Source organism: Pogona vitticeps, chromosome 2 (assembly GCF_051106095.1).
Source record: "Pogona vitticeps strain Pit_001003342236 chromosome 2, PviZW2.1, whole genome shotgun sequence".
NCBI lineage: Eukaryota > Metazoa > Chordata > Lepidosauria > Squamata > Agamidae > Pogona > Pogona vitticeps.
In genome coordinates this window covers 183,484,816-183,503,218 of record NC_135784.1, presented here as the reverse complement: position 1 = coordinate 183,503,218, position 18,403 = coordinate 183,484,816, and the positions used below count along the sequence as shown (strand labels likewise).

The window sequence follows — 18,403 nt, the reverse complement described above, 5'->3', positions numbered from 1 at the left end:
CACATAAGGCAGCTTTATGTGAGGACATTGCTCAGTGAAACAGCCTGTACAGTCCTGGACAGCACCATCTCCAAGCTTGGCAGCACTGCTAGCCAATTACGAGCCTAAATACATGGTAGGTCTGCTTATGGTTCAGTGCTAAGCATCTCCCTATGCAAGAGGGAGGGTCGTCCCTTCATGACTGAGCATAGAACATCTTGGGTCTCTTCTTTAAAAGGAGGTGAAAAAACACTGCTGGGCAAGACCTCTCCCTAAGAGACTGGAGTATCTGCCAGCCAGAAAGGGAAAGCTGGAAATTCAAATTTCCTTCCCTTTCTCTCTGCCTTTTTGCCTTTGGAGTTCTCAAAGGGTTTCCACCTGATGTCGGAGGAAGCCCTTTGAGAGCTCTGAAGGTGCCGATCGGGGCGCCAGGGACCCCCAGGGAGATCTCCCATAGTGGCAGGCAAGCCCTGGGAGATCTCCCTGGGGGTCCCCTCCGCCATGATTGGTACCTTCGGCGCTCTCAAAGGGCTTCCCCCTGACATCGGTGAAAGCCCTTTGAGACCCCCGAAGCCAAAAAGGTAGGGAGAAAGGGCAGGAAATTGGAATTTACAGCCCTTTCTCGCTGCCTTTTTGGAGGGAGCCATTTACGAACGACTCCGTTCGCAAAAAATGGCATTGACTTGCGAACGGAGCCTCGACCTTATTTGTAGGTCGAGCTCCGTTTGCAAGTTAATGCCAATTTTTGGCAACGGAGCCGTTTGTAAATCGAAAAGTTCATATCTAGGAATGTTCGTAAGTCAAGGGTTGACTGTAAGGGCAATGTGTTAAAAATGAAGTTGAAACATTTGCATATTCTTTGGAGCTGGCTAGGACAGAGGCTAAACAACAGAGCCTTTACCTGTGTATTAGTTCTCCTCTGTCTCTTGCTATTCTAGTTTAGGGGACAGATATTTTCTGATATTTTATGTGGCTTGTATATTTCAGTGGCTGAATATCAGGATCAGAGGTTAAGAAAGTGCTGTGAAGATGGCATGCATGAGAATCCCATGGGCTACACCTGTGAAAAGCGTACAGAATACATTGAGGATCAGAATGAGTGCCAGGCTGCCTTCCTTGAATGTTGCCGCTACATCAAAGGCATACGCGATGCGCATCAACGGGAAGATGAACTTATCTTGGCCAGAAGCAAGTAGATCTCTGTTTGTTGTTTGCTTGTTTGTCTTCTTTCTTCATAACATGCTTTGGAATGCCTGATCATGATCAACTTTAGTCAATTTGTTATTCCCATAAGGAGGAATGTCCCAGAAGCTGAGCTTTGTGTCATTTTCCTAAACTCTTCTGAGGACACGTCACAGTAGTAAATTAATTTTCAGTTTATGGTCTGCTTACACTTCACAAGAACTGTGACATAAGGTGTTATAGGAATTATAGTCACATGATAGTCACATGGTGTTTGACTCACTCCCTGGGCTTCCTTTATAATGCATCGTATTGTGTGGTAAGTAGCCACAGCTTCTTACCACACAATATGGAGGTGGCTTCCTCCAATCGCTGCAACAACTCGCTAACCCCTGGGAAGAAGCCGGCATTAAGCGGGGGCCAGGTGCCCATCAGCTGGTTTGCCCATTGCTTGGGAGCCCCGCACCCGCATCCCATGGTAGAGGAACTGGCAACACAAGGGCAATGAGGGCAGTTCCATCCTGTTCCCAGGGACACCCAGATGCCCCATCTCCATCCCTCCTCCTCCTCCTCCCAGCAGCCCAGCAGCTAGCCTATTGTCAGACGGATTGCAGAGAGGTCTGCCTCCCAGCTGAGGGGTTGTGCAAAACTGCTGATCGGGGCAACACTCTGTAGCTTTTTAAAATTGTTGTTATCTAGTATATTGCTGCACTCATTTGCAACAATTAAAGAAAATAACACCGCCACAACAGGGGAGAAATGGCACTGAGAGCCATCCAGCAGGAGCGTCATTCACACATGTGGAATTGATTTCAATGAATTGATTCCACATCCACAAAAAAATAAACAGGTTAAAAAAATTGCCGCCATAGAGAAAAAATCAATTCCCTGTCAAATTACTATGTGCTTGCAAATATGTTGTGTAACCACTCAGATTTAAATTGAGTTAAAACATACAAAACCTACTTGAAATAGAGGAGTTTTGCTAGTGAGATAGGCTCTTAGTTTGTCATCCATTTCCCCAGGTGCCTTTGAGGATGAATATTCACCTGATGAAGACATTGTCTCCAGGACTGAGTTTCCAGAGAGCTGGTTGTGGGAAACAAAAATGCTGAATGAGACACCAAATGATGAAGGGTATAAGGCTTCTGCATTCTTTTCTCTCCATTGCCCTGCTTTCACTCTGAAGGCAGACTTGCCTTTCCCACAGAGCACACGGGATTGTGGACTCAGTCTTGTCTTTGGGAGTCTCTGCTCTAGAGTTTCCCATTCCGTGCCATCCTCGAACAAAGGAAATGGGGAGATCCTGACTGGGGACAAGGGTTCTCTTCATGGTCCATGGGAAATGAAAAGCTTAGTTATAATTCACCATCTGCCTTCTCTTCCTCTTTGCCTGTACAAAGAAGGAAAATGGCAAGAGAGATAAAAAGTTGAGGACTGGGGAAAAAAATAGTGCTTTTTGCTTTTTTAAAATCTATTTATTTATTTATATATTTATTTATTTATTTCCCACCCATCTGGTCGACCACTCTGGGCTTCCAATAAGGTGTATACGATAAAACATAAGCTTTTGCCCCTTGGACTTGACTGGGTAATGGGCTTGGCACTGAGAGGGAGATTCTTTATGCAGGTTTTTTTTTTTTAAAAAAAACTTGCCCTTCTTTGCTTCACTTGCTTGTTGTTATGAAATGAAAATGGTGCCTGGGTTGCTGTTATGGAATTAAAGTGAGACACAAACGTACAAAATATAAAGAGAAGATGGTCTTTTCAACAGTAGTTAGAAGGCGATACAGTGGTGCCTCAACTTACGAACTTAATTGGTTCTGGAAGATGGTTGTAACTCAAAATGGTCATAAGTCAAAGCACCATTTCCTATAGGAATGCACTGAATTGGAATTAACCCTTTCCAACCGAAGGGGGGAAAAATCACACACACAAACACACACACAAATAAATCACTGCAAGACCCATGGGAAATGCGATTAATCCCTTCCAGCCAAAGGGGGGGGGAGAAAAGCAATCAAGTGTGCAAGACCCATTGCAAATGCAAAACAGAGCAAAAAGCAATTAAGCAAACAAAACAAAGCAATTAAGCAGATTGTGCAAGATCGGATATGAGGGATATGATCCACCCAGAGTGGTAGAATATGCCAGATGGGCGGGATATAAATCGAACAAATAAATAAAATAAATAAATAAATAAATAACTAAAAAGCAAACAAACTCCCCAAGACCCATCGGAAATGGGGGAAAAACACCAAAAAGCAAGGAAACCCCCAAGGCCCATCGGAAATGGGGGAAAAACACCAAAAAACAAAGAAACCCTACAAGACCCATCACAGCACAGAAGCATAACCCTTGCAAAACCCACCCAGAACAGATTTTTAAAAGCAGAAAACAGCACCTTACCTTACCAGGCAGCCTGCTCTGATTGTACACTCTCTAACTGCTGGGACGAAAGAGCTACAAAGAAGCAGCCTCTTCGCCACCTACAGTTAGCAATTTGATTTTCCTGCCTTTTTTCCCTGCCTTTTTTCTGTTCGTAACTGGAAGCTCCAGCCGCAAGTTAAAACAAAATTTTGCGGCTGGAGTTCGTAACTCGAAATGGCCGTGGATGTTCGTAAGTTGAGGCACCACTGTAAAATGCTCTCCAAAGTTAGTTGCTCTACCAAAATGCAAACAGAGCCCTTCATTTACCTCTTTCACCCAACAAAAGCAAGCTAATTTGCAATTTGCAGAGCTGGGAAACCTCTTGGGGAGAATCAAATGCCTTCTGCTTCTCTTTGTCAAGCTGCTATCTCATCTTGTTTGGCTCTGAGTCAGGAACTTGGCAGCATCTGACAGGAAGAAAAAAATGTACAAACAAAGCTGTAACATCAGAATATGGAGAGTTATTGTATGAGTTATATTGAGCAGCAGCCTCATGAATGTAATTAAATCCCATATTCAGTTTTCTACTATAAACAGTCTCCCTTATACATGACATGATACCTTTCTCTTTATATTTAGGATCTCATCTAAAATAGTGCGTTTTTCCCTGAAAGATTCTATCACAACCTGGGAGGTGCTGGCTGTGAGCATTTCCAAAACAAAAGGTAAAAACTGCAGCGTGTGTGAGGGAGGGAGGGAGAGAGAGAGAGAGAGAGAGAGAGAGAGAGAGAGAGAGAGAGAGAGAGAGAGAGAGACCGGACTGGGGAAGTAATGCTGGACTGGAGTCTGCCTCCTTGAAGATATTTTCACACTGAAGAGAATTTCTAAGCAAGAAAGTCTGACGTGCACGTGCCATGGATTCTTCTGATCCTGCTTCTTTCCCTGTTGATCTCCTTGACAGGTATCTGTGTGGCTGAGCCTTATGAAATAAAGGTAATGAAGAAATTCTTTATTGATCTGCGGGTGCCTTACTCGGTGGTGAGGAATGAGCAGGTGGAGATTCGGGCTGTTCTCTACAACTATGGGAATCAGGATATCAGGGTAAGCCTTGAGATTCTGATCGGGGTCCATACCTGGAATTGAGGAAAAGTCATAACACTGGGGATTCCCCTGGATTCTGGGAAACAATCATCTGAGAGGTCATGGGGACAGATCTTGGAAGGAGACAGTTATATATAATGTAGTTATGTGTGAGTAATTATTCTTTTGGGCAAAGGTAAAGGTAAGGTTCTGCTTGACAATTTGTCCAGTTGTGTTCAACTCTAGGGGGCGGTGCTCATCCCCATTTCCAAGCCATAGAGCCAGCATTTGTCTGAAGACAATCTTCCGTGGTCACATGGCCAGTGCGACTTAGACACGGAACACTGCTACCTTCCCACCGAGATGGTCCCTATTTATCTACTCGCATTTGCATGCTTTCGAACTGCTAGGTTGGCGGGAGCTGGGACAAGCAACGGGCACTCACTCCGTCACGTGGATTCAATCTTACAGCTGCAGATCTATAGACCTTACAGCACAGAGGCTTCTGCAGTTTAACCCACAGTGCCACCACGTCCCTTCCTTTGGGCAAGGAAGATGTAATTAAATTTCATTTCATAAGTAACATAGCAAGTGGTCATATACTTTTGATGCAATGAGTAACATTTTTGAACTACTGTGAGAGGCAATCTTTAAGGCATTTTAGGAGCATTTTGACATGACTTTTCCAGATGTTGTGCTACCCTCATGCCACTCATTTGCAGCAAGGGGCCTGTTGTTTTGTTTGTCTTTTGAAAGATATTTTCAATGGATGATGTGTAAACTGATTGCTAGAGGAAACTAGAGAGTATTTTCCTTTATTTTTCTGGCATACTTGGGTATGTTGTAAGTAAATAATTCATAATACAATCAAATACTAAGTGTTTCTGTGTGTTCTGTGCTGTTAAGTCACAACTGACTTATACAACCCCCATAGAGCTTTCACGGTGAGATATTTAAGGAATGGTTTTACCGGTTCTACTCCCTCAGTGAGTCTCCATAGCCAAGTGGGATTTGAACCCTGTTCTCAGAAGTCCTAATCTGGCACTCTGTCTACCACATCACACTGGGAATCCAAAATACTAAGTAGCACTAGGTAATTTTTTTTCATAAAAGAAATGTCTTCAAGTCTACATAGGTATATTCAACTATTGACACACAACTTTCTTCTGAACTCTTACAAACCGTTCAGTTCATTGAGTGTCTTAGTTCTTCTCTTTGGTCATAAAAATGAGCCTGTCCCCACCTTTTTCTTGACCCCAAAAAGGAGCTCTATGCTTCCTTGTTCACGATTTTTCACACTGGCAAGGCAATGTTCCTAATCACCCCTTTCTGTTTTCTCCTCAGGTGCGGGTGGAGCTGATGCACAATCCTGCATTCTGCAGCTCTTCCACTGCCAAGCAACGCTACCGACAGGAGATTCGAATGACAAAGCAGTCATCCCGGGTCATGCCATTAGTGATTGTCCCACTGGAATTGGGGATCCATGACATTGAGGTCAAAGCAGCTGTCTGGGGTATGATGGTGTCTGACGGTGTGAAGAAGAAGCTGAAGGTTGTGGTACGTACCCAGCCAGGCTCTCAGAGGAAACCTGGAGCAACAGAGTCTCCATACGCCAATCCCGTTAATGAGTGCATGCATCTTTATGATAGGAGCAGGATAGAAAGGGGGTCTAATTTTGAAGTCTAACCATAGCAAGACTCATTGTGACTAAAATCAATAGATGCTTGTGAAGGGGGCAAAGGGGTTGGTTTGCCACCACATTCTAAATGTATTTATTTATTCATTTCAAATATTTTTACTCCACCTTTCTACTTAAGAAGGACCCAAGGTGGCTTATATCATTGAAAGGCAATATTCAAAGCTGAAAACAATGAGTGTACAATGGTGGTTTACATCATTAAAAGACAATATTAAAGCTGAAACAGTAAGTATACAAATATTAAAAAGGAACAAACAAAATACCAGTTTGAGAGATGGCAGATACAAGTAGTACTAAGGAGCTACTCAGAGCAGAAAGGCAGTAGTAATCCATCTGAAAGCTGCCCTCATGTAGCCTAGCGCTCTGAGAAAGCTTGCCTGAAGAAAAAGGAATTTGTCTGCACACATTAAAATAATGTATTTATTATTTTCACCCTCTTAATGAGGGTGAAAGAGGAGAGGACAAAAAAAAGGGTCTGAAGCTCAGCATAAAAAAAACTAAGATCACGGCCACTGGTCACATCACCTCCTGGCAAATAGAAGGGGAAGTTATGGAGGCAGTGACAGCTTTTGCCTTCTTGGGCTCCATGATCACTGCAGATGGTGACAGCAGCCATGAAATTAAGATGCCTGCTTCTTGGGAGGAAAGCGATGACAAACCTCGACAAGATCTTAAAAAGCAGAGATATCACCTTGCCAACAAAGATCCGCATAATCAAAGCTATGGTTTTTCCAGTAGTGATGTATGGAAGTGAGAGCTGGACCATAAAGAAGGCTGACTGCCGAATTGATGCTTTTGAATTGTGGTGTTGGAGGAGACTCTTGAGAGTCCCCTGGACTGCAAAGGGAACAAACCTATCCATTCTGAAGGAAATCAACTCTGAGTGCTCATTGGAAGGACAGATGCTGAGGCTCCAATACTTTGGCCGTCTCATGAGAAGAGAAGACTCCTTGGAAAAGCCCCTCATGTTGGAAAAGTGTGAAGGCAAGAGGAGAAGGGGATGACAGAGGACGAGATGGTTGGACAGTGTCATCAAAGCTACCAACATGATTTTGACCCAACTCTGGGAGGCAGTGGAAGACAGGAGGGCCTGGTGTGCTCTAGTCCATGGTGTCACGAAGAGTTGCACGTGATTTAACAACTAAACAACAACAATTTATTATTTTAATGTATAAGCAGCCTGAATGGTCTTGTCATATAGCAAACAGTGTCTTAAATTTATTTATTTATTTATTTATTTATTTATTTATTTATTTATTTATTTATTTATTTATTTATTTATTTATTTATTTATTTATTTGATTTATACCCCGCCAATCTGGTCTAAAAGACCACTCTTCCAAAGATTTCTGTTCAGGTTCTGAGGCTCCCTGGGGGTCCCTTCTGCCCTTGGAAAGCCTTTGGGATTCTAAAGATGAGAGGGGGAGCCTTTAATATTGGAAAGCCACTGGCGGCAATTGTATGACTCGATTTGCATCACCGATAGTGACTCAGTGATGATTTTCCAATATTAAAGGTGTCTCCTCCCACTCGAGGCTTGTAAAGGCTTCCCAAAGGCAAAAGGGGTCTCTAGGAAGCCTTGAAAATGGAAGGAGGGTGTTTAGAGACTTTTAGATGTCATTGAATTAAGTATATCTATTGCATTGTTTACATTTATGGCAACAGGATTGCAGCCGTTGCCTTGTTGCGGGGCACTAACAAGCCACATGTAATTTCTTATCTCCAAAAACATTTCTGCAGACATTTTTGGATGAAACAGTACATTATCTAACTGACCCTGTGCTATGTACTATTTGTCCTTTAGAAACAAACAAACAAACAAAAAGCGGGGGGGGGAGTGCGGAGTTCCAGTTTCCTAAATGTACAGAATTGTGCTGGAATCCTGCTTGTGAGCTTTGAGACTGAAGATCAGCTTCTGTTGCTGGTTTGGCTTTTTCCAATGGAGTTGCCTCCTTGAGGCCATATAAGAAGACAAAACATACGTACATGAGTGCCAGAATTAGTGCTGGTTGAAACCAGAGATTGCTTTTAGGGCCAGACTCGGGCAAGACAGCTCCCATAAAAGCAATAAAAAGACACTTCTAGCCATGGCCACAGATTGTGATGTCTGGGGTATCTTAGAAGTTCTAGTCCAAAAGAAAATTACTTCCATCTCAAGTCTAAGACATTGTCAGGTTGAGATAGCATAAAACCACAGCAGAAGTATTTCAGAATGCCAATGCCGCACTCACAGAAGATGAATTTAAACAGCATAAGGGAGGAGTGTAAAGATACACACTTAACAACAGGTTCAAGAATATCCATTGCCTGTAAGCTGGTTCTATGAGCAATTGAATCTAGACGTTGCAACACTCTTAGGCTTGTATTCTTGAAGGCTTTCACGGCCGGGATCTGATGGTTGTTGTGGGTTTTTCGGGCTCTTTGGCCGTGTTCAAACATCAGGAAGAACAACCATCAGAACACGGCCAAAGAACCCGAAAAACCCACAACAACCAACTCTTAGGCTTGTTTTTTAAAATCTCTACTCCATCATTTGACCACATGAGGGTGCAGTAGCCTCAGTTTTTCTTCTGAGGAAGAATGGTAATTGAGAGAATGATTAGAAAAAAGAACTCAATGGATGGATGCCATTAACCTCTCCAGTTGTGTTGTGCCTTTTGTCAGAATAATGGGAGGGGTGTTTACTTCTCCCTCATACTTTCCCTACACGTAGTGTACATTCAGCTTTGGTTGCTGGAATTGAACTTTCATGAAATGGGTCTTTTAAAATGAACTTTATACCCATTTCCAGTGTCCAAATCAATCTTCCATGGCTTCAGGTTTGGCACCTCTGATAACCATGGATGATGGGAGCTGTGATTCATAACCCAAAACAAATTGCTACTTCCAACTAGACCAGACCTATCAAATGCCTCTGATATATGCAAACCTGTTGACTCACACATCTGGAATTGATGCAGCCGCTGTACTTTAGCTGGGACTAGCATTTGGAATTAGGCTCAATGCATCCGGAAGGTGGGAATACAGAACTAAACAAATAGGAGCTGATGGCAGCCACTTCACTTTGGACATTCCAGTTACTGAATGGTGGATGTAGTCTCCTATGCCTGGATTACAGGAGTGTAACCTAATGTTTTTAAATGCTGTGTAATTATTATTAGCTGAAACAATCATATGAATGGTTGTACACTGGAAATTAGTATAAAATCTGGAAAAAGGTTGTGCTGTGTGTAATCAAATATTAATAATTAAGAAAATGAAAAAGAAATCTTGACAGTACTCTAGTACAATTCCCAATTAATACTTCCTCAGGAGAAAATGCTGCTGAATTTTGTTCCCTGGTGAACTGGATGTGGGATGGTGGGGTGAGATGCACTGTTTGGATCATCTTCCTTCAATCCGAAAGTGTTTTAGGTCATCCTTGCTGCTAATTACACAAATAATGGCTGACACACAGAGAGAAATGAAACGGAAGACATAAATATTGCCATGCTTGGTATCAGTGAACTAAAGGGGACTGGAACAGGATATTTATAGTTAGAATGTTCTACTCTGGAAATGACAAATTCATGGGAAATGGAGTGGCTCTAATGAGGCAAGATGTAACACAGTTAGGGGTTATAATGTAAGGTCTTACTGAATAACATTGATCAGACTCCATGGGAAACCTGTCAACAGAACCATAATTCGAATCTATGCTCCAACAAATGTTGAAGATGAAATAGAAAGCTTTTATGCAAGCATTCAGGAGGAAATTTATCAAACACTAAGACAAGACATGCTTATAATAATAGGTAACTGGAACACAAAAGTAGGAAACAAGACAGAACCAACTGTCATTCAGATATTTGACCTACGAGACAGAAATGAAGCAGAAGAATGAGTCATACAGTTCTGTGACGCCAACAATCTGTTTATCGCAAATACATGCTTCAAGGAAGCAGACAGAAAACTGTACACGCGGATATTACCAGATGGTCAATATAGAAATCAAATAGACTGAGTACTTGGAAACAGGAGATGCAGAAGGTTGATGCCAGAACAAGACCAGGAGGGAATTGTGGTACCGATCATGAACTATTAATATCCAACATTAAAGCAGAAGAACAACACTAAAAGAACTGTTGCGCCAAAATATGATTTAAACAACATTCCTGATGAATTTGAAGTCCACATAAGGAATAAATAGATTTGCATTACTAAACTCAAATAAACATGACCCAGAAGACTTGTGGACTGAAACCAGAGATATTACTAACGGAGAATACAATAATAGAAATCCTGAGGTGAAAAGAAAAGAGAAACTTAGATGGATGACAGAAGAAACACTTTAAAATTGTACAGGACAGGCAAGAAGCAAAAATAAAAGGAGACAGAAACAGGGTTAGAAACTTGAATGCCATTTTTCAGCAACAGAGAACTATTACAATACCCAGTGTAAAGAATTAGAGAAGGACAATGAAAGGGGAAGACCAAGAGATCCCTTCTAGAAGATCCATGAGATCAAAGGAAACTTAAACATAGATTAGGAATACTGAAGGACCAAGAGGGAAGCACATTATCTGACCAAGATCAAATAAAGAGAAGGTGGAAATAGTATACTGAAGACGTGTACAGAAGAGATGTGTTTCTTGTGGAAATGTTGCTCCATTGTGTCCCCTGGTGAACTGGACTGTTTGGATCATCTTCCTTCAATACCAAAGTGCCTTAGATCATCCTTGTAAAGTGGGACTCCCAACCTCTGGTTGCACAGCCGGGTAACAATCACTGAGCTATCCATCTGGCTTATTTCATAAACACTAGAGGGAATTTTAAAAAGCTCTTCCTTTTTTAAGTGGTATTGGTGGTAAACCGGTAGAGATGTGTGAATGGAGACTTTGGGAGATTCAGGCCCTTGAAGGGTGGCCTACCTGTTGATGGGTTTTACCTGCAAATGGAGGGATTCTTAGGTGAGATGACTGAGCTACTGAAATTTATGGGTCTGTTCTAAAACTTAGCCACCCTCAATGGTACAGTCAGGCCTGGATACTTTACTGAACACCAGAGTATTTTTGCCAGAAAGTAGAACTGATGCCATTGTGAGTTGCTCTTTTCTTCCTCTTTAACTAAGTTTTTGTAGTGACATTCATAATTCCCGTATTTCCTTTTTTACCAGCCTGAAGGAATGCAGAGGAAGCTTGTGACTGTTGTTGACCTGGATCCAGAAACACTAGGAAAAGGCAAGTAACACTTAACTCTTTATTCTTCTTCTGTGCTTCCCTTTTTTGCTTCTTGAGGAGCAGCCACCTTAGTCTGTTGCAGCAAAAGCAACACAGAGTTCTGCGGCACGTTAAAGACTAACAGGGTTTTTTTTTTTTTTTGCATAAGCTTTCATAGGCAGCAGGGCATGTCTTCTCCAAATATGGTCTGATTCCTGTGTCTGTATCTTTGTTGCAAGGTGTATTGCTGCTGGTGAGCATTCTTTTAAGTTTAAGGGTGGCAGGGGGAGGCTGTCCATACAGTCAGGACAGGGAACAACAGAGTCCCACCAGTCATAGCCTCTCTTTTTGCAGCTAAACCCACTCCAGTATATCACTGGCAATCTAGAGCTCATTCTGGACAGTTACACTTCCCTTACATCTCTGGGTGGGAAGGACTGTCCTTGGATGCAGGGTCAAAGGCCAAATTTGTCCCCCTTTCTTCATTGGGAAAATCATTAAACGACCTAATAAGGATTAGTAAGGTAATCCACAATGGGTTTTCAAGGCATGTGATATATTTCAGGAGTAGTTTTACCAGTTCCTCCCGCCCTAGTGATTTGTCATAACTGACTGGGGATTTGAACCCAGGTCTCCTGAGTTCTAAACCATCACTCTATCTATTATACCACACTATATGTCAGGGCTTTCTTACTTCATTGTAAATATTAACCAGCTCACCCATGCAGATATATGAGTGCTGTACTGTGTGTAACATAACAGTTTCCGTAGCAGACTATGAAACGAAGCAGGTTTCTTCTGGCTTCATCTGAAACAGTCACTGTCTAGTAAGGAAAACTATTTACTTTAACATACTGTATTCAGGGGTAATTGATTGTACAACTCAATATCTATCTTATTCTGTCCCACCTAATAACCAGAACTAATGTGTATATAAACCCACTGAACTGTGGGTTTGTAATGGGCCACGGGCTTCCATTATATTGAAATTAAACTAAAGAAAAACTTTGTTATCTTTGTTATCACCTATCACAGATGTATGAATGACTCCTAAGAGCCACCATTTAAATCTCTAGTTGCCATTTCCAAGGACTGCCCATGATCTATTATATATCATTCCCACTGCTGTATAAATGTCGGACTACTGAGGCTTCAGGACGTGGTGGCGCTGCGGGTTAAACCACAGAAGCTGTCAAACCTGCAGTTCAAAGCATTCCAATGGGGGAGAAAAAAAATCACCAAAAATTAACGAAGAGTCAGATCAAAGCCAAATTAAGTTTGCACAGGTTTCAGGAGGTGCACTAACGATCCCAAGCATTTAAAACCGTTTTTGAACCTTTTAAGACACACTTAAAATTGCAAAAATGGACATCGCAAAACCATTGGAATGCATTGAATAGGCTTCAAGCATTCCAATGGGGGAAACATTGTATCGCTTAGCGATATTTCCTATGGGGATTTTCGCTTAAGGACGCCAATCCGTTCCCATTGGAACGGATTAACCAGTTTTCAATGCATTCCTATGGGAAATGGTGTTTCGCTTAGCAATGTTTTCCCATAGCGATTTCTTGAACCAATTAACATCATTAAGTGAGGCACCACTGTACTGCGATTGATGGGTATCGTTAGCTGGTCTTTTTTGTGCAATGATCCCTAGTCCTTGTGGCTGGGTAGAGTTTGCTGACCTTTTACAGGCTGTATTTTTCAGTATTGGGAGCCAGGCCATGTTTAGTTTTAGGCCTTGTTCCCTTTTGTTAAAGTTCTGTTGATGTTTATGGATTTCAGTGGCTTCCCTGTGCAGTCTAACATAACGATTGCTGGTGTTGTCCACTACTTCAGTATTTTGAAATAGAATTTCATGTCCAGCTTCTTTTAGGGCATGTTCAGCTACTGCTGATTTTTCCGGTTGTTTTAGTCTGCAGTGTCTCTCATGTTCTTTGATTCTGGTGTGAATGGCACATTTTGTGGTTCCAATATATACCTGTCCACAACTGCAAGGTATCCGGTATATTCCTGCGGTGGTGAGAGGGTCCCTTTTGTCCTTTGGTGACCATAACATTTGTTGTATTTTTGTGGTGAGTCTAAATACTGTTTGTAGGTTGTGTTTTTTCAAAAGTTTCCCCATGCCATCCATGACCCCTTTGATGTATGGCAGAAATACTTTATTTGTGGGTGGCTGTTTTTCCTCTTCAGTTTGGTGTTGTTTTCTTGGTTTGATGGCTCTTTTGATTTCATTCTTGGAATAGCCATTCGCCTTTAGGGCCCAATTCAGATGGTTAAGTTCGGTGCTCAGAAATTGAGCTTCACAGTTCTGATTTGCACGGTCTACCCGTGTTTTGATTATGCCTCCTTGCTGTCGTGAGTGGTGGTGGGAGTTTTTGTGTAGGTACCGGTCTGTGTGGGTGGGTTTTCTGTAGACCTTGTGTCCCAATGGGAGGTCAGTTTTGCGTATGACCATGACATCTAAGAACGAGAGTTGGCCCTCTATTTCTTTTTCCATGGTGAATTGAATATTTGGGTGGATGCTGTTAAGATGGTTTAGAAATTCTTCCAGTTTTTCTTCGCTGTGGTTCCAAATTGTGAAGGTGTCATCCACATATTGGAACCAGACTGTGGGTGTGAAGGGTGCTGAAGCCAGGGCCTTTTTTCAAAATGTTCCATGTAGAAGTTGGCAGCCACAGAGACTGCTGAAACATCAGGAAGAACAACCTTCAGAACACGACCAAAGAACCTGAAAAACCCACAACAACCATCAGATCCCTGCCCTGAAAGCCTTCAAGAATAGCTTGAATATTCTTTGCAACATCGTGAAGGATACAGTGTCATCTTACAGATTCTTTCAGATACGGGAGTACTTTTTCATGGGTACGAGGATGCTTTCCTTCATGTACCCTTGTAAGAACTAATGTACCCTCCATTCAGTGTCAAGAAGGGTATTTTCTACCAATCAATGATCCATGCAGCTATGTTTGCGGATCCTAAGCATGGTGAAGTGTGAATGGCCCTGATTTTTTATAAAGTGGCTGTGTAGAACATCTAAATCCACTCACAACTGATTCCAGATAAACAATGCCAAAGCAATGTTAAAGAGCTTTGATGTGGAAGTAATTGGTGCTTCTATTCCCTTATTCTATTCTACCCACTGTGTAACCTGCATAACCAATCTGCAACTCACCCAGAGGGTGCTTTAAGTGGTATGGGGTGATACATAACCTGTGCACTTTGCTTTGCTATTGTTTTTTCAGGTGGAGTTCAGAAAACGAAAGTCACAGCCAAGGATTTAAGTGATATTGTTCCTGGCACAGAACCTGAGATGCAAATTCTTGTCCAAGGCAAGTGCTTGTCCCTTTCTAGTGCAGAACTCTAGGACTGGAAGTGCTAGAAAGATCAAAGAGCACCTCCAGGTCAACTGGGACAGCAACCTTTGCTGCAGCTCAGTGCATTTTCATCCATTGCCTTCCTTGCTGATCCCACTGAGTGCAAGTGTGTGCAAAGCTGCTCCCACAGGGAGAGTGATATCAGAGCCTGGGAAATTTACTTTTTTGGATCACTGCTCTCTAAGCCTCCTAGCCCGGCTGGGGGATTTGGGAAGACTGTAGTTTTTTCCCCAGAAGGGCCCAGCTCCCACACGAGGCTCATAAGGGAAGAATTAAAAATTAAGCCCTAAGTATAGCAGTTCTTGATGCCCAAAAGAGACTGCTGAAGTGGGAAGCAATCCTACAAAGAGCTGTTGATATGCAAAGTCTTGCAAAAGCATAAAGCACACAGTTCCTTTCTGCACCCAGATTGACATATTGGCATCTCTCTGTGTGCATTCATGTGATCAGGTGACCCTGTGGCTCACATTGTTGAAGACTCAATTGATGGAACCAATCTGAAACATCTCATCATAACCCCTTCTGGCTGTGGGGAGCAGAACATGATCACCATGACACCCTCGGTTATCGCCACCCACTACCTTGACACCACAGGCCAATGGGAGAAGATTGGAGTGGATCGCAGAGCTGTTGCACTCAACCAGATCATGCAAGGTAAGGCAAGCAGTCATTTAGGACTTGCTCTTATTTATTTTATTTATTTATTTGATTTATACCCCGCCTATCTGGACCACCGGACCACTCTAGGACCACTCTTCCACCAGCCAATGAAAAGTGTCTGTTCCATCTTGATTCTTCCATCCTATATTTTGGCTGAATTTAGGGCTAAGATGACAGATGCTGAAACAATCTGACTGGTTGGAGTAACTCAAATTCTTTCATGATGGGCACTTAGTAATTCTGTTGCAGTGATGTGGTGACAAAATCTAAAGAACAAAATATGTAGTATAACTGCTGTTTTTTTAAAAGATTGCTCTCCCAAATTATGAAAAAATGTTTTCTCACATATATATTTTAGATTTAGTGGACAATATGGTCTTATTTGTCTCTAAAAGATAAGAAGCATACAAGTACTTTCATGTTCTGTTTGTCAAGGCTCTATTTTTGATAAAATTCTTCAATTGTTGGGAAAAGATGTGAGTTTCAGGGGGAATACACATTCTCCTTTGTTTCTACATTGGTTGGGAGAAATGCTAATTACAAGGTCAAAGGTATAACACTCAAACAAGACCCTCAGAGCAATATAAATAACACCCCTTCGTAGTTTGTGGCTGTGGTGGTCCATCACTGCTAACATTTATCCCTGTAAGGCTTAGATACCAGTGTGAACCAGATGATCATGACAATCATATTAATTTATCTTGGTATCAAAGTATAAGTCACATACTTGTTCCTGGCTGGTTCATGAGAAATGTAGCTGCCAAACAGGAAAGAAAATAAATCCAAGAAACTTTATTTTATTTCTACAAACATTCATCTACATTGCTTTCATGCATATAAGCATAAAAATATTTCAAATTTGCTGAAAACATGTAATAGACATGTTACTTGAAAAATTATTCTTACACCTCTGATGGAAGTTGTAGATATATATGCTTAAACTATATGGAGACTGAACCTAAGTAGGCAAATACCTAAGTCAGAAAAATATATTTCTGTTACAAATAAGAAGTTAAATTTTAATTCAGTCCTAAAATATAAGAACTCATAGCCTTAAAAACCACATATTATAAAAAAAAATCAGTAAGAGTAAAAATACATTTCTTAGCCTTTTAGCTTATTTGAACACACACACGAAAAATACTAGACTTTCTATGTGCTCACCCAGTTATTTGTCAATTAAACTCTATGGAGGAAAAATCTATGATATCTGTGTATTGCCTCTATACTTCTGTTTCTCTTCAGCTACTGTTATCATTTTCCCGCTCCTGGCTTCTTGGCCTGGCTTGGCTCTGGCCCTGGCTTGGAATCAGCCAGTTATGCTGATTCCATGCTTAGTAACATCTTGCTTACATTAAATCAGTCCTTTTATAGGAATAGATGGAGATATATTTTCTTGTCTTTTGTTTGTATTTTAGTTCCAATACTAGAAGACTAAAGCAAAATCTCATACACTCTGCTACAGAAATAAATGTTTGCTGATAACAGGAGACAGAAACATTCTCCTTTATCTTTAGTTTGTCCTAAACTAGCAGATTGAATGCATTTTCTTATTGAATCTGATTCGGTAGTAAACTATATACATTACTTATGGAAGCTTCAGATGCAGGCCTAATGCACTTTTCCATAGATTTTGCTACCTAGGGAGACTGAATAGGAGGCTTGTAATTATTATGCAATGACCTCTAATGGGCAATCATTTCCTCTTTTTTATTATTTCAAAGGTTACTTACAGGGATGGGATCAAATTAATTTGGTCCTGAAGACAAAATCCATTGTTGCTGTAGGAATATGTGTTTTTTAATAAGTTGACCTAGCATACTATGGCTTTCCTTATTCTCCTCCGTTTTCTCCTTTTTAAGGTTATGCCCAGCAGTTGCCATTTAAGAAAAGAGATAATTCATATGCTGCATTTCCAGATCGCAAGTCTAGTACTTGGTAAGACCAGGATTGCTTTGAATGAGTCTGAACCAGGAGCCTCCCTTCACACCTTTTTACTCCCTATTCAGCATCTCCCCTCATGAAGGCCCCATCTATGTGCACTATTGTGATTTGGTGCCCAGCACATGCTACTCCTCAAAGCTGACCCACTGAGTACTGTAGTGCTCTGGGTCATTCTCCATCTGCCTGAACCCTCCCCCCACTCACCCCAATTTTGTGCTAGTGAAGAGATGGGGGTGCTATTTTCATCTTGACTGGTGGCTTGAACCTAGAGATCCTTCTCCTTTCTTGTGTGACTACTGAGAACCCCTCCTTGCTAATAACCACCCTGCCATGTTTCGCTCGGAAGTGAGGTGTATAGCCAATTATATTGTCTTTATTGAGATGGTTGGGCTGATCTTTAATGTTCTTTGCAGGCTGACAGCATACGTTGTAAAAGTTTTTGCCATGGCTTCCAGACTTGTTTCTACCATTAGCACTGATGTCCTCTGTGGAGGGGTGAAGTGGCTGGTTCTGGAGAGGCAAAAACCAGATGGGATTTTCCAAGAAGATGCCCCTGTGATCCACGGAGAGATGCTGGTATGTGTTTTTACTGCTCTGAATGGCATTTCTTGTGAACAGTCCAGGGATTTTCGGAATGAAGAAGACTGTAACACAAGAAATAAACTGCTTTATAGCCAGGTGGACACAAGGGGCAAACAAAGGTGAGAGGTGGCAATATGGATAGTAAGATTTTGCAGAGTTTAAATAAGATACTTTTTAAGACGACAGTTCTCAGATTTTCCCAGCCAGCCTTGACCAGAGCCAAGCTGGCTGGGAGATTCTGACAAAAAAGTAACTTTTCCATTCTCTGGGAGCTCCAGTTAGAACTGGATATGGAACAACTGATTGGTTCAAAATTGGGAAAGGAGTACGAC

The 18,403-nt window shown here is 41.7% G+C and overlaps 1 protein-coding gene across 2 annotated transcripts in view; it reads left to right on the top strand.

Annotated features, from left to right (window-relative positions):
• The window catches only part of LOC110070232 (A.superbus venom factor 1), a 124,942-nt gene that overhangs the window by 56,383 nt on the left and 50,156 nt on the right, over positions 1-18,403 (top strand). For both annotated transcript variants that reach the window (XM_072991548.2, XM_072991549.2), the window contains exons 17-26: positions 967-1,167; positions 2,187-2,298; positions 4,171-4,256; positions 4,493-4,632; positions 5,956-6,168; positions 11,466-11,529; positions 14,754-14,840; positions 15,336-15,539; positions 17,408-17,483; positions 17,903-18,065. In XM_072991548.2, coding sequence (XP_072847649.2) covers positions 967-1,167; positions 2,187-2,298; positions 4,171-4,256; positions 4,493-4,632; positions 5,956-6,168; positions 11,466-11,529; positions 14,754-14,840; positions 15,336-15,539; positions 17,408-17,483; positions 17,903-18,065 — 1,346 coding nt within the window. The remainder of the gene's footprint in view (positions 1-966; positions 1,168-2,186; positions 2,299-4,170; positions 4,257-4,492; positions 4,633-5,955; positions 6,169-11,465; positions 11,530-14,753; positions 14,841-15,335; positions 15,540-17,407; positions 17,484-17,902; positions 18,066-18,403) is intronic.